Source organism: Melospiza georgiana, chromosome 15 (genome assembly GCF_028018845.1).
Source record: "Melospiza georgiana isolate bMelGeo1 chromosome 15, bMelGeo1.pri, whole genome shotgun sequence".
Taxonomy (NCBI): domain Eukaryota; kingdom Metazoa; phylum Chordata; class Aves; order Passeriformes; family Passerellidae; genus Melospiza; species Melospiza georgiana.
Genome location: NC_080444.1, coordinates 10,463,928 through 10,480,138, shown reverse-complemented (window position 1 = coordinate 10,480,138; position 16,211 = coordinate 10,463,928). Strand labels below are relative to the sequence as shown.

Sequence of the window (16,211 nt, the reverse complement as noted above, 5' to 3'; positions counted from 1 at the left end):
TTTGCTAAAAACAATTGCTTTATTTAGAATGGCCTTGTGGTTGTGTGGTGTCTTTTCATGAGAGTTATAGATGCATCAATGACTCAATTAGCCATTTCTCTTTTCTTTAGTAAAAGGAGAAGACCCAAATGCTTAGATCAAGAAAATGATCATAATGAAAGAGGAACTCCAGTTTTGCATCACGAACAACAGCTTGGGTTGAAATTATTTTAGCTTGTTTTGTATTAGTATTTGTGAGTAACAATATTTTTATTTTGCAACTGACTGTGACTTCATAGTGACTGTTAATAGTGTTTACATCTATTGTGTGTGAAGTGCCAGAAGCACAGAAAATACTGTGCTGCTACAGCACTGTCACTGATGGAAAGTAAGACTGTGAGATTAGAGATTTGCAACTTGAAGAATTTAAAGATTAACAAAATGCCATAATTTAAACGTTAATGTATGTAACTTTGTTCTCAAACATATTTATTAACTCAAACATACTATCTAAAGTCAGATCAGTTTAGCTTCTGAAGCTTGTAGGGCAGCTTTCTGCAAATGTTTGTGAATTTGTACCATTTGCTGCAAAAGTAAACCAGTGACTCAGAGCTCCTGTATTCCCAGCTTCTGGCAGTGCAAGGCATACTGGTCTTTTTGTCCCCTGATCTTTCCTTTTCAGGTTTAACTTGAATAATGCTTCTGCTCAGACTGCACCTGCTGTATCCAAGCTCTGTCCTACTACTTCTCAAACTCTGCTCTTCCTCTTCCTCATCTCCATCCCAGTCCCATTGCCTGGAGTGTGAACAGTGTTTTTCCTCCCTTTGCACCCATGGTCTGGATCCATGTGTGTGCCAGTCCCCTGCTGCCATACAGTAAACCTAATATGTGACAAACTGGCAGTTGCCAGTAAGGTTCTGGACTGTGGTAATGGTTGCCATAATTGGGATTTAAATTTCTTACTGTGTGACACTAAATATTGCAATACAATACTCTTGAGTGTATGTTTGCTTCACGCTAGAAAGCTCCTCCCAACTAACTGTTGTGGGTGATTTTCTCTGCTCTCTTAAAGGGAGCTTCAGGCTTACATCCCTGTGCTTATCAAGTCTGAGAGATTTAGTACCGAGCACAGGATAGAAGCAGTGATTATTCAGTTAATTTGTGGCTCTGGATGAGGTGATGTTTTCCTTGGATGTTTCTGTTAAGTGGTGGCTGTAACTTGTAGCATTGCCTGACAGCCAGTAAGTGAAGCAACAACTTGGGAATGCTACCAATAAATGTATTTGTAAAACTAATTAATTCAGATGGAGTTGTTCAGATTTAAATTCTTCTGGCAGAGCTAGTGCTGGCATGAAAATACTCTGAGGGAAAAGGGAGGCAACTCACCAGTGAGAAGCTGTGTCCTGCTCTCCCTGAGTGTATTGGGCTTGCTGATGTTGAGTAAGGGCTAGGAAGGTGCTGCAGACTAAGAGTACATAGTGGATCTTGTTTGGTATAGACTGATCTTCTAAGAAAGTCAAAAAATGAAGAAAAACTGTTCTGACCTGTCTCAACTCTATGGCTGAATAATCTTGTCCATATTTCCCCTGCACCAATAATTTCCTTTAGGTCTATTCATGGTACCTTACAGTATCAACCCTTCAGAAATTTTGTGGACTGCAAGGGATGCTGATTGTGCCACAGAGTTTTTTGTTGGCTAAACTTAAGTGCAAGAGAAAGGAAATTAGAAGGAAGGGGTCACATATGGTTTGTTTATAACTAAAATACAATTTTACTAAGACTTTGCAATCCCATGATCTGGAATAGCTGGAAAGCTGCATAGAAAGTGGGAGGTGAGACACAGGCTTCCTCAAAGGTTGTCATGTTCAGTGTATAAAGTAATTAATACAGAGATCTTGAGCTTGCAGCCTGCAAATTGAGTAGCATGTTATACAGCCTCCAAAATAATTTCCAATTAGAACTTCAGCAGGCTTAAGAGATAAACCTGCTAAATGTTGTTATTGAGAGCTAATGCAGAAATGGGTTTTGATGACTGAGCATTAATTGAAATAGGTATTTTGCATTCAGCCATGTATCTTGTGGTGTCTGGTTTCCTTTAAACCATTTCCTGATGGAGTTAAGTATTATAATATTTTTCTAATGAAGTTACTTTGAAGAGCACAGGACTCGCACAGCATATGATATCTCATAAACTCTGCCACTTGCATTTGCTGAAACTTTTGGTCCGTGCTGATGGCCCTTTTTCCTCATCTCCTTGTTCTTTCTCACAAATGGGACATTTGGGACTGTCCAGCAGCTGCTGTGAGGCTCCTGCTGCACCTATCAGTCTCAGACTGCTCCTCACCAACCAGCCCCATTCTCCCCATCATGGCTGGGCTGAGACAAATCTCAGTGTGAAATTGAAACCTCCATGGAGATGCCAGGAAAAACAAATTATTCCTATGAGGATTTTGATGTTGAGTGTTCTGTGTCATGACTGCAGTGCAGGAAGGGCAGATCCTGACTTTTCTATCCACAGTCACTGTGGCTATTAATGACTGTTGTGCAGCTTCATGGGTTTTTTCTCAGTGTTATTTCCCAAACAATGACAAATAAATTTAAGTATTAAATTACATTTTTAGAATAATTAGATTGGTGTTTAATAATACTAATGCTTATTCCAGCCATTAGTATACTTGTGTGGTACATTCATTGGTAAGAGAATGCATTTTATCTTGGATCTGACCAACAGCAACCTTGCAGTCAATATCCAGGGGTTTGCTGGAGCAACTGTTCTGCATGAGAGGTACTCTGCAAGGAGAGGAAAAAAAAGTGCTTTTCATAGCATCACAGAATGGTTTTGGTTGAAAGGGACCTTAAAGCTTTATCTCATTCCAGCCCTCTGCCATGAGCAGGAACACCTTCCCCTATCCCAGGTTGCTCCAAGCCCCACTCAACCTGGCCTTGGACACTCCAAAGATGGGGCAGCCACAGCTTCCCTGGCAACCTGTGCCAGGGTCTCCCCACCCTTTAGTAAAGAATTTCTTCTTAATATCTCATGTAAACCTACATAGGTCAGCTTAGAACCATTCTCCCTTATCCTGACCCTTGTAGCCCCCTATACGTGCACAAAGTCACATTTTCATCTATTAAAAAACCAACCAAACAACATGTTTACTCCTTATGCATCTTGCCTCTTCCAGGCCCAGTTGTGCCCTTCTCTACAAAATCTTTTTGCATGGAAGAAATGCATCCAGGTTACTGGATAAGTGGGGTCATGGGATTCACTTTGCAGCGGCGAGTACAATTTATCTTCATCATTATGTGCCTGAAAGCAGCCTAACAGGCAGACAGGCAGTTTGAGAGACAGGTATATTCATAAAAACAAAATACCTGCAAACTCTTTGCTTGTTATCTTGATAAACTGGTATATCAGGGCCCTGGCCCTGTTCTGCATGTAATACAGTACTGAGTATTACTGCAGTAAGACTCCTGCAGGTAGCTTTATTGACAGTCACAGATAACTGTGCATTATTGACACCAATTTACACAGACAGGATAATGTTATGATTTTACACTTCTGGAAAATACAGAACATGAAGTGCCTGATGTCCTGCCATTGATAGCTTTGATGTCTGAAATATCTGAAAATATTGTTTCAGGATGTAGTAGAACATTGTAAATTTGAAGATGCTTGCTGACTAGTGTTGAAACACACATTAGACAGTCTCAGTCTCCATCTGTTTGTAGGCTGAAAGCTCTTTAGGGCAGGCTGTGTTTTTACCTTTAAAGTATGTATGCTATTCTGAGTAATGAAGAATGAGAAGCTGTCAGTATTGAAAAACTTGAGCACATTGATATCAGGAAATGTTTGAGTAAAATTTGATGGCTGTTGCTTAAATTCATCAGTTTTGCCATTCCAGATATACTTCATCACCAAATAGGTTGTGCAACAGCTGGATATGAGATTTTTCAAAACATTAGTGTTCAGAAAGCCATGTTTGTGCTCATACTGTTTCAAGGGCTACGTTCAAAATATGTTATGTTGGAGGAGTTTCTAGATAGTCTACTTTAAAAAAGTAGTTTTAAGAAGTTAAAGAAAGTTAAGTTTAAGTTTAAAGTTAAGTTTAAAAACTTAAACAAGTTTTAACACCTTCCTGTTCTGGGGAGTGAGCATGAGAGTGAAATGGGAGTATTCTCAGGTACAGAAGGCTCACTCCAGTGATGGATTTTATTCTGTTCCCTGTGTGCAGTCAGGCACATACTCAGGTGCCTGCACTTCTGAGGTGCTCTGCAGTTGCAGAGAGGTGGGCAAATCACACAGTGGAGAAGGGACAGACGAACCAGGGAGTGTCACAGAATCACAGACTGGTTTGGGTTGGAGCCATGGCAGGGACACCTCCCTGGATCAGGATTCTCCAGGCCCTGTCCAGCCTGGCTCAGAGCTGTTCTGCAGTCCTGGGCTTGTACATTTGGGTAGCTCCAGTCTGATCCCACAGCCTGAACACCATTAGTTGTTGGTAGGGGATATGATGCCAGTTTTACTTACATTCCTTCTCAGATTATGCAACTGCTTAAGCATTTTTAATTATGAGTATCAGCAAATTAGAAGGAAAACACAATTTCTTGTAAATGAGGCATCCATAAATCAAGGATAAACAAAGCTGCCTTTGGTATATGGAAGACATTTTTTTCCCATGACAACATTGCAGACCATTGAGTGTGTGTGTGGAAATTAATGATGCAGATGAAATACATGAATATTAAGTGATGGGAGCATACAATAAAATAATAAATAAAAGAAATTGTGCAGTTTTATAGTACTGATTTTTTTCTAGGTTTCCAGCAGTGGCAAGCTTTAAAATGACATTAAGACATATTTAAATCACACATGTGTTAACAATGCCAATTAAATTGTTCAATCATTTAAAGCTTTAATGGTTTATACCAGTGGTAGTATGTCCTTTGACAATTTTTTATTGTAAGTAGAGCTTAATTTACATTAGCTTCATGTTTTCTTACACTTTCAGTGTTAATTTAAATTTTTAATTAGATTATTTTCCCCACTCTGCTGAAAGCACTAAAGCATATGTAATGTGCTGTACCTTTGTGAGTCTTTCCCAATTTTCTTACGTATCTTGCCACATCAGGAGGATGTAGTGTTTTTGAGAAATGCTTTTGGTTGGGGAAGCTGCTGTGATGTTGGTAAGCAGAAGTACTGTAATGGGCTTCTTGGATTGGACCTTTCCAGGAAGCAAACCTGACCCTGGGAAAGGATGTCTGTGGTGCCAGCTTGGGTAACCAAAATACTGAGTAATAACAGCTCCTGCAGACAGCTCTGTGTGTTCTTGGTGCCACAGCAAATTCTCTTTTAGTACCAAAAGGTAAAATTGCCCTGTCTCTTCCAGAATTAGATGAACTTTCCAGAGCTCTCCCTTTTGAGAATCAGCATGGTTCAGGTTTGGGTGGGTCTTTAATCACCAGCTAAAGACTTCTGCAAGCCATTTGCTGTCGCAGGAATGTTGCTTCTTCTTTGAAAGAATGTTTCATGTCAAAGTTTGCTCTTTTTTCCCCGGTGGGTTTCTCTCCTGCATTTTCAAAGCTTTGTTCAACTGAACCTTTTCCATTTACAAATATTTTGGAATGAATGTTGTTCTGAAGCCTTGATTATAATTGGCAGATTAGGGAAGTATATTGATATCAGCAAACCTCTTAACTAGTAGAGAAGCTAAATATTTGTATTCTAGAGAAAAAATATGTAATAAGTCATTAAGAAATTTAAAACCCATGTTTCTAAAACATGTTGTGTATGTTAATTAAGAATGTTAAAAGTTGGTATTTTCAAGACATAATGGTAGTTGTGGCTGGGGGAAAAACCATATGTGGCCTCCTCCTCTGGAAGGAGCTCTGCTGTGGAATAATCAATAAACCATCCATGATGGTGTGTACCAGGAAATAATGAAACTTGACCTATTGACTTGTTAATATGAGTAGTTTATTCTTTGGGATTAGCTGGGTGGGTTTTGTCTTTGGAACCTGATCCTTTCCCAAGTGTTTGGTTGTTGTAAAGTGCCTGATGGAGCAGAAATGGCAGGGCCAAGACTGTGACCTTTGTCCCCAGCACCATTCTTGTCATCATTAGTGTTTACTGCCATTACTTAATTAGCAAATGCTGCAACATCAGCAGAGGGAGGCTGGACAGCGCCTGAATTTGAGGAATGTGTTTATGTAAAACAAAACAAAAAAGAAAACAGCTCCTCCTTGACTTCCAGGAGTTTGATAAAATCTTATTACACAACAAAAATACTTTGCTTGAACAACCTGCAACAGGAAATTGGTGCTTTTTCCTAACTGCGGGGGATGTAGCAATAGTAATCTGTTTTGTCATAAAACTGATAGTGATTATTTCTGGTTTTAAAAAGGTGCAAAACCTGAAACTTTCAGTTGCACATAATTCCTTTATAATCTTGGTGTTTTCCAAAAAAAAAAAAAATCTGTCTTCTTTCATTTTCTGCTACAAGGAATAGAATTATAAGTTATTTTACTTTTTTTTTTCTTTAAATTGAAAATGATCCTGTGGCAAAGTTGGTCTCAGTTTGGTTTTTAGCTTGTAGAGAATTCTAACATGGATTTCAGTTCATCTCAGTGTTGGAGCTGACATTAAAAATGATAGTTCTGCATTTTCTGAACTGAATTAACAGTTGTAAGAGTGAGAGTATTTTAGCCATTCTTTTTATGTGTTGCAAAAACACAAGATTCTCATGCCTGAATCATAGGCTGTGTGGAAAAAGCATGAAAGAAGACCTGAAAATTTGAACTCTGAGTTTCTTACTATAGATGTGTGAAAATGGCAGTTTTCTATGTGAAACTTGTGCTCGTCTGGTCTGGGTGAGAAAGTTTTAGTCGTCATGTTGTTTATGACTCTATTGCAGTCATGTCATTTAAATATTTTTTTCTTTTCCTTCAGTAGAGCATTAGCAAAATCAAAACTTGACAGTGGAAGCTGCCGTGCTCCTGCTAATTGTAATTCTTTATCCTAATTGGATTACACTGAGAATTTCTCTGTTGCAATCATCTGAGGCTTCACTTGAGTTACTTCACAGTTTAAGGAGAATCACAGAATGATTTGTGATGGAAAGGATGTTTAAACTCACCTGGTTTCAAGCACCTGCCATGGGCAGGGACACCTTCCACTGTCCCAGGTTGCTCCAAGCCCCATCCAACCTGAATTTGGACACTTCAGGGATGGGGCAGCCACAGCTGCTCTGGGCCAGGGCCTCACCACCCTCACAGGGAAGAATTTCTTCCTAATACCTAATAAAAAACTCCCCTTCTTCGGCTGAGTTTAGTTTTTTAGCCTCAGTTCAGTTCCTTAAATTCTTTTCCCATAGTTGCATATATCCCACAGAAGTCTTTGAGTGTTGTTTATAAACACGAGTCTTTAAACATTCTGTATAAAGTGGTGGTGGTTTCAATGGATCTTTCCCATGGAGATGACCACGCATGTAACTGAAACCTTGCATGGCTGGAGTTTCAGATGTATTTTTTAAGCATAATCTCAGTAAAAACAGCTGAATCTGACCCATTTTTTATTGTTTTGTCTCCACTCTTGCCTTAACTTCCTTCTAATTCTCACGTTAATCCCTGCTTTGCATTAACCAGTTCTTCAGTTGTCTCACCTGCCGGTGGGTGCTAAATGTGATTGATGTTGACAGTCTGGGTTTGTAACATGGCAGCTGCAGCCTCTGAACTGCTAATCCAGCCACCGTGTGCTCATCAAGGAGTTTGTTTTATGTGCTGGGCTTGTGGAATCACTTTCCCTTGTGCCCAGGGAGTGAGTAGGTCAGGCACTCCCACCTCAGGCTGATGGGTGAGGAGTGAAGACAGCCTTGCTTAATGTGTGAAGCCAGATCTCTTCAATTCCAGGTATCACTGCAGGGACAGATGGATTGATTTGAGAGGTTGTTGGTCTGTAACACACCCCACACATCCCCCAGCAGTGTCTGGCTCAGTCCTCTTTTGCTGGTAGCTCCAGCACCCTCAGGTTTGGCCGCGTGGTGCCTTCTCCAGAGGTGATTTTTCTCTGTTGTTCAGTGTCCTGAAGGAAATCTGCTGTTAGAATTGATGAGCTGGAGCACATCAGGTTGTTTTTAGCTGCTTTCCTCAGCTGCTGTCTGACACTGCCCATCATGCTTTATTACATTTGTGTTCTTCCATACTTCTGAAACAGAACCAGCCCATCACCATGACCCAGTCCTTGTGGTGGTACAAGAGCAACATAAAGACAGAGGTTACAAGGCTCAGTGTGAGAAAAGAGGTTCTCTGTCCCCCCCTTTGCTGGAGGATGAATGGGTGACATAGAGTTGAGGGAGCTCTCATTAAAGATGCTCTGTGCTGAGTAGCATTTTGGAATCTTTGGAATTTATGTATATTTGTTTTTACAAGGCCCGTTTAATGTTTAATTAAAATGTACTAAGGTTTTCTTGTCAGAACTGAAATGTATTATGAGTGGTTGTGAGTATCTGCAAGTAATAATGATTTTACAAAAGAACATTCTTTATATTTGGACTTTACATAGTGGGCTGTGATGAGGGATGCTGAATAAATTAAATATTATGGTAATGATACGATCTAATTAACATTTTTCATACAATAGTTTTCATCAATTTTTCTTTGTTCTTTTTTTGTTTTTTAACAACATGGACCATTGCCAATTATTTTGTTACTGAAAAGGTAAAATAGGCTGTTCATCTCATTCCTTTTTGTTTGCTTTTTTCCATCCCACTCTAGTTTTGGCAAGCAGTCTGGAGGAAAGCGAGGATGCGAATGTATCATATTGGAACCCTCAGAAATGATTGTGGTAAGGCAGATTTTTTTCATATGTATTTAAATCTATTGCTGGTTTCAGCAAATTCTTTCTCTTTTACAGCAGAAAGCTTATTGTAAAGTATTCTATGAAACTGCAGTAAAATTGCCTTGATTTCAATTATACCTATGGCTGCTCTCATAACAGCAGTAGCTATGTAAATTTAATCTAGATGGGTAAATGATGATGATGATTAGGTCATTCTTTCTAAAATTATGCTTACTTGAGTTTCAAAAGCCTAACAGTCACGGCTGAGCTGAGCATTCCTGAGTCAGGCTGTAGCAGTCTTCTATCTTGAGTATTTTATTTACACCCCCATTCCCCATTTCATGGCTTTCATTGGGCATGTCTGGGTGGAACAGCATTCTTCCTCCAAGCCTTTGCAGTGCTACATGGTGTGAAGGCTTGTAGGTAGGAGAAGAAACATGAGAGTGCTTAGCCAAGCTTGAAGGATAGGATTTGTCACCATCCTTAATGTCCAGGATTCATTCTGCTTCTTCAGAACACTTATTGGTGCTGCCAAGTGCATCTATAGATGCATATCTGTGTGCTTAGAGAGTTTAACTTAGTCCTTCCCAGGTTGTTGTACACCTGGGAAATCTTAAGAAATACCTACATCTTTGGTCACATCAGCATTGTAAAGAAATATAAATGTACACATTTACAATATTAGGATTGCTTTTCCATAGTGAAGACCAACATTGTATCCCAGCAGTGTGCCTGGGGACACAGGCAGATCTCTTCCAACTTTCACCTTAGATGTTTTTAATGGAGCTGGAACAAAGCTGTTTGTTGTGCTCAGAAGCCACATGTCTGTTGATCAGACTCTCATCTCCAGACTGCTATTGATTTAGCTGCCCTAGATCTAGATATGGTAACATTAAAGCTAATATTTGACAGTGTCTCTTACTGAGCATATAAATACTCAGCTTCCATAAAATATTTGTTTCTCACAGTGCATTACCAGCAGGGATGTCAGCAGTGTCCTGTACCAAGTCCTCTTGCTGTCCTTTGTGCAGTTTGCTCTGTGCAATGTCAGTCTGACTCTGCTCATGGGCTCTGATAGGATCAGTAATATTCTCTGTGTTGCAGCATGTATCTTAAGCTACAGTCTGCCTTGAAGTGCAGGTTAAGAGTGCAAGAAGCCTGTCTTCATCTCCGGAGTGAAACACTTAATTTGTTTTATTCTGAATTGTCCAGTCTCTTCTCAAAGCTGGAATTCTGGGGGGGAGATTTATGCCTGGAGGGATTTATACCACAGGACTGTTTGGGTGGCAGTGTGTGCAGCCATGGCAGGGGAATGCCCCAGGCCCACTGGTTTGCATTTCCTGTTTTGCATTTTTACTCTTTAATTGTAGCTGCCAAGGATCTGGTGGCTGAACTGAGCATGTGGTAAACTCAGTGTGCCTGGGTGCTGTGCCTGGGCTGAGCTGAGTCTTGCTCCTCAGTGCTCCTCTAGCAGAGTGAGAAACACTCACTTATCCAGCCATATCTGTTATCAGGTATTAGGGAGAAATTCTTCCCTTTGAGGGTGGTGGGGTCCTGGCACAGGTTGCCCAGAGCAGCTGTGGCTGCCCCATCCCTGGAAGTGCCCGAGACAAGCTTGGACAGGGCTTGGAGCCACCTAGGGGAAGGCTAGACCAGCCTGGTCTGGCTGGTGGCTTGACTCACTGCAAGTACATTTGTAAGTTTACGTGAAAAATATTTCATGGGCAAAGGAAATATTAAGAAATACCTACATCTTTGGTCGCATCAGCATTGTAAAGAAATATAAATTAAAAAAAAAAAAAAAAAGGAGATGGAAATAAAAGAGGAGCATCTGTGCAGTGTGTGCTACAAGAGACTGACCCTGTTGAAATATTTATGGAAGAAAGTAGTGTTGTGTGTGTAACTTGAGTAGGCACAAGTGTGGTGGGTGTTTGCAGAGGAGCACAGCATCACAGGAGCTGGGGAAGCCAGCACTGGCCATTTCAGCAGCCTCACACACTGCTGGGTGTTCCTGGAGACAAAGGCACAGCCCAGACAGCTGTTTGCTCTGTTTGAAATCTCCTGAATTGTCTGTAATTGTGATTAAATGACAGTGAGAGTATAGAGGCACTTGAAAGTATCTTACATCCCTCTCTGGAGCTTCAGTATAATTTTTCAGTAGGAAAATCAGAGAATTAAAAGTGCAGAGTAGTTTCCTCATTATATTTATGGTCATATTTTACAGGTAAATGTAGCTAAAGGTGCTGTTGGCTGTTGCTTCTAGGAAGCACTTCAAATAGTGTGAGAAAAAAGCATCAGTGTGGTGGTGTGCACCTTGCTAATGATCTTCACTGACAAAAGGTGTGCTTGAGTTTTAGTTCCCTGATTGACTCTATTAATTTCTCTTAATTCTTTTATTTTCTATAGTTTTTGATTTGCAACATACTAATGGGGTTTAATATATAATGAATATTTATCTTCAAGCAAAATAATTATTTAGCTGCTTTAATGGAGTTAAAGAACTCTATCGTTTCCTGCTGGTGACTGATTTTAATTTTTTTTCCTCCTCTCCTGTCACTTTAGAATGTAAATCAGTTTTGTAGGGGGAATCCTCTGGGAATGGACCCATTTTAAAGGCCATAAAATGTGGTCAGCTTAAGTTAATGAGGATAACAGATAGTGTGTGAATGGGCATTATAACTCATATTTTTGGAGGCTGAGCAATCTGTTGAATTAATAATGGCCCCATTTATCATTTAGGAAGATGGCCCAGAATTGCAGCATATTTTGGTATATTGAAGTGTCATTACTGTTGTTCCTCGGTGCTTTCATTTTCTTCTTCAGATCTAAGTGTAAGATTTCAGAAGAGCAGTGTGATACTTGCAGGTGGAAAATGTTTCATTGCTGCTTTGGACTGCAGAGTGAAACAGGGCAATCCTGTGGTGTTGAATGGATATTGGGGAAATTTTCTTCATGGGAAGGGTCAAGGCCTGGCACATGGAGTTACCATCCCTGGAAGGATTTCATGGATGTGTAGATGCAGCCCTTGGGGACCTGGTTTAGTGGTGGGCCTGGCAGGGCTAGGGGCATGGTTGGATGTGATGATCTCTGAGTTCTTTTCCAGCCTTAACAATTCTATGATAGTGTACTGAAAATGAAATAACGGGAAGCAGTCTGTGGGGCAGTGTCTCCATCTGAGCTGATGGCAGCTGGTTCTCCTGGCTCTGCAGTACCCAGGGAATCTGTCCTCCCTTTGCTCCCCTGCCAGGGCCTGGCTCCCAGCACTCACAGAGAAGCTGAATTCCTCCACAGGGCTCTGATGAGGGTGACACCTCTCTGCCAACAGGAATTTTTAGTTTTAACCAGGTGAGAGCAGGGCTGAGTGAGGTGCCCAGGTGTGCCTGTCCTGTTGATGCACAAATATCAAAAGCAGTTCTTGTGAATCATGAGTGTTGACAGCCTGGTGGTCAGCTGGACTCAAAATACTGCTGGTGCTGGTGGTGCTAAGCTGGAAGCTCTGGGGTGTGGAGATCTTTCCTGGTTTCTGATTTCCATGTTGTTTTTGTCAACAGCAGTTCACTAACCAAAGGAAGCAGGTGGTCTCGTTTTCCGCCACTTGTTTGTTCTGACTTAGTGCTATCAAATAATTTATTAATGCTTACATCTCAGTTTTCAGTTAGAATTGTGAAAGAAAAAATAATTTCTTCTGTCACTGAATGTTTGTTTTAATTTAGCCTTAAAAATAGCTGTTCAGTTTGGAATTTCTTGATTATAAAGGTTATCTGTATTGAAAAGAGTCTTTGTCCACCCCAGCAGTTTCTCAGGTCCAGGTTAATCTGTTCTGTTGGAAAAGTTCACTGCGTATTTTGGTTTCTATGATCTTGTAAGACTGAATGCAGGAAAAAAAATGATAATGCATTTATTGAAGGAGCTCACGTACAAAAATTTAAAATTAAATCAGCACAATTTTGATTATTTAGTTACTAACTCTGTACAAATCCAAAAATTCTTATTTCTGAAGGACTTCTGTACAGTTTGAGAGCAACATTGTTTCTAGCTGGAAATCCATATTTATGCTACATGAAGAAAGGCTTGATATCAATCATCTTAGTGCACTTTTTATAGTACTGGATGGCCTGTTTAAAAAGGTTTTTTTGTGTTTCTGCCTGCATTTACTGTATTCTTTACACTCTTACACCACTGTGCTTACTGCAGTGCTGCAAATAGATATCTTTGGTTGTTGTCTTGTTCCTTTGCAAAGAGGTAGTAAAATTATAGTGAAAACTGTGTTTATCCCTTTTTCAACTCAGCTTTTCTGATTTCTTTTTTTGTGTGAGCTTCACTCCTCTTTTCCAGCTTTTCTAACTGTTGCATCTTTAACCCATGTTAAAGATGCAACATATTCATGTATGATTTCTCTATGGAATCAAAAATAACCCACAAGACAAGCTCAGCTGCTTGCACTTTCCTTTGACCTCAGACAGATCATAGGTGTTTGAGAAAAGTGATGTGGAAGATAGATGTGATCTTGCTTTTTGGTAGTGTTGGCTTGGTCACTTTCTTGTTTCTGTTTGTTAACTCTTTCTGTGTTTCATTTATTTGTTTCTTTTGGATTTTAATTTTAAGGTAATTTACTTGTGTATGTGAAGTGAGAGCTGTATAAGACCATACAGAGGTTTTTCTCCTGTTCCAGTAATATGTTTAGGATTTTGCAGTGAAATTTGGAGAAAAAAAAATTAAACATAAGGCATTGAAGACAGTAGAAACTTGTACATAGTAAGTGCATTGTAGAGTAGCTTCTTGCCTGCTGCAGCCTGTTTGCATGTCTGTCCTGCTTCCTGCTGGGAGATATTTTTCCAAAACATCAAAAGGAAATGGGAAAGGATGAGACTGCTTTTTATAGAAAACAAGTATTGTAGCTATTGGGATAAAAGGTTTCATGTTGGCTTTTACTAAACAGATAAATTTACCTAATTTTTAATGTTTAGTCAGAGATAATATTTAACATCAAGTTATGAATAAGTTCCAGCCGTTTCTCCATATCCACTGAAAGTGATTAGGAGGCAGTATGACATAGGTGAAGTAGCTCTTTATAAAAAGCTGAAGTATTTGAAGTTGTTCAGCTATGGATTGTACTGGAAATACATTATGCTTTTAAAAATTTCACTATTAAAAATAGGGTATAATGCAGTATTTTTGCCAGATTATAAATGCACAAAAAATGGTAATTTCTGTGTTGAAAATAAATTATACTTTAAAAAATTACACTACTAAAAATAGGGTATAATGCAATATTTTTGCCAGATTATAAATGCACAAAAATTGGTAACTTCTGTGTTGAAGGTAAGCTTGAAATGAGCGGTGCCTGTAACTCCTTCAGGATACATGTGGGTGCAGAAGAGTTTCTGCTGATGACTGACATTGTTTAGAGGATACGTGTGCCTTTTTTACTTTTTTTTTTTTGTTTTTTAAATACACGGTTTCCCGGAAGGAAACTGTGGCCTCAGCTCATTGTAACAAGGCCCTTGTGCGATCTGCAGCCGTGTTTCTCTGAAACAACCACAGAAATTTGCCCCGAAAGGTTTTAACTGCCCTGAACTGATGTTTGCTCCTTCCCCATGAGCTTCATACGTCTCCACCGGCTCTCGGTGCTATGGAAGAACTGGATGTTTAACCAGGAGCCTGAACATGTGTTTCAGGTGGAGAACTCCAAGGACAATGAGGAGAGCATGTTGCAGAGGGAAGTGCCGCTGCGGCAGTCGCGCCGCAGGTACCGCAGGATCAACCAGCGCGGCGAGCGCCAGACCATCACGGACAACGTGGACTCCAGCAGCTACCTGTCGGTGAGTCTGCCCTGCCCTGCCCAGCCTGGGCTCTGTGCCGCCTGCAGGCCTGCCTGGAGCTGCCTTCTGGTGACTAAACTGGTCAAGTGAATAGTCCATGCTTGCTGGTTTTGAGAGCACTGCGCTAATGTTGAGGGGCGATGAAGTGGTTTGGATTGGAACACCATAGGTGGAAGTGAAGGTAGTAATTGGAAGAGACGGGGTTTTTTTGGTTTGAGGATCTTCAGCTGAGCACTATAAATAAATCTTAGCATGCCTCACTGGACAGAGAAACGGTCTTTCTTCATTTTTTGTTGGTTTTATCTGGTGTTTTTTTGGTAAGATGTAGAAATCAGTGGGTTTCTTATTTTTGCCTTAATATATTTGAACTGTGGCTTAGAACTGAGTTAATTGCAAATGCAAATCAATGCAGCATTAACACTCTTGTACTTGGTTGTGTTTACTTGCTTAAAAATAGTGCAGTGGTAGTTCAAACATCAAAAAGAGTAACAACTGATCTAGTCTTAAAGAGCAGCAGAGACTATAAACTCTGCACTGGTTAGAGGCACACACTCTGTGGTTTCAGGGCTGCAAAGTGTATGGGAAGGTTTTTTTCACTATTATTTTTCAAACTTCCTGCTTGGTAACACGATATATGTCATCTAGACAAATAATTTAATTGAAAATAATTATTCTGGATAATTTGATCTGCTTTGAAAATCAAAGTTTCAAACCAGTAATAACGTTGAAGTACAAGCCTGGAATAGTATTCATGCTCAGAAGAGAAAAAAAAAACTTCTCTCCATTTTCCCCATCTTCCTTTTCATCCCCCCAAAGAGGTAGACTCTCAGTTGATACGCTTCAAAATATCTGATGTTTGCAGTCAGATATCAGCTTATGACATGAACTGATGTTTTTTCTGTATGTTGGTAGCAGTTGGGTTGCAGGTGGTGATTTTAGACCTTGCACAGCATTACTGTCTGTGACAGGAAGAGAATATGCTGATTGAAGTTTAACATCCTCTGCTATCTCATCTCTAGAACTGTCACATTTGTTGGATTTTATCATTAGTAAGACATTAAATTAGTTATTGAAGAAATGAGATGTTGGACCCTCACACTCTGGGCGAGTGTGCATAAAGCTTTATTAGGAATTAAATTCCAATCTGTGTAGGACAGAACCTATCTCTGTCTCTTTGGTGTTTGTGACAGTGAATAAGCACACAGCTAATAATTCTCAGGTTTCATTGCTAAGAGTAGGAGAATGCCAGGAGCAGCTGATGCTGGTGCTACCTCTGCAGCTTGCCTGGAGGGATGCGTGAGAAGGGACTTGGCATCTTTGTTCTGAGAAAGACCCAAGTTTCACAGCTTCCTGAATGATTTCAGGGGCTGTCAGTTACTGCTGCAAGGAGTCAGTGTGGTACACTCAACACATCATGTCCTCATTAAGATTTTTCTTCAAGTTGGTTTATTTTCCTTTGTGTTGATTTATTTCATTGTTACCAACAGTACAGGGCACCTGTGCCTGTAGTTGCTTGTTTCAAACCTGGTGGCTTCCTCAGGTTTGTGGAGGAGGGGGAAAAAATACACACACACACA

At 40.1% G+C, this 16,211-nt stretch overlaps 1 protein-coding gene across 6 annotated transcripts in view; it reads left to right on the top strand.

Moving 5' to 3' along the window:
- Positions 1-16,211, top strand: part of RAPGEF6 (Rap guanine nucleotide exchange factor 6) — a 122,575-nt gene that overhangs the window by 29,703 nt on the left and 76,661 nt on the right. For all 6 annotated transcript variants that reach the window (XM_058034974.1, XM_058034971.1, XM_058034976.1 and 3 more), the window contains exons 5-6: positions 8,749-8,818; positions 14,491-14,634. In XM_058034974.1, coding sequence (XP_057890957.1) covers positions 8,749-8,818; positions 14,491-14,634 — 214 coding nt within the window. The remainder of the gene's footprint in view (positions 1-8,748; positions 8,819-14,490; positions 14,635-16,211) is intronic.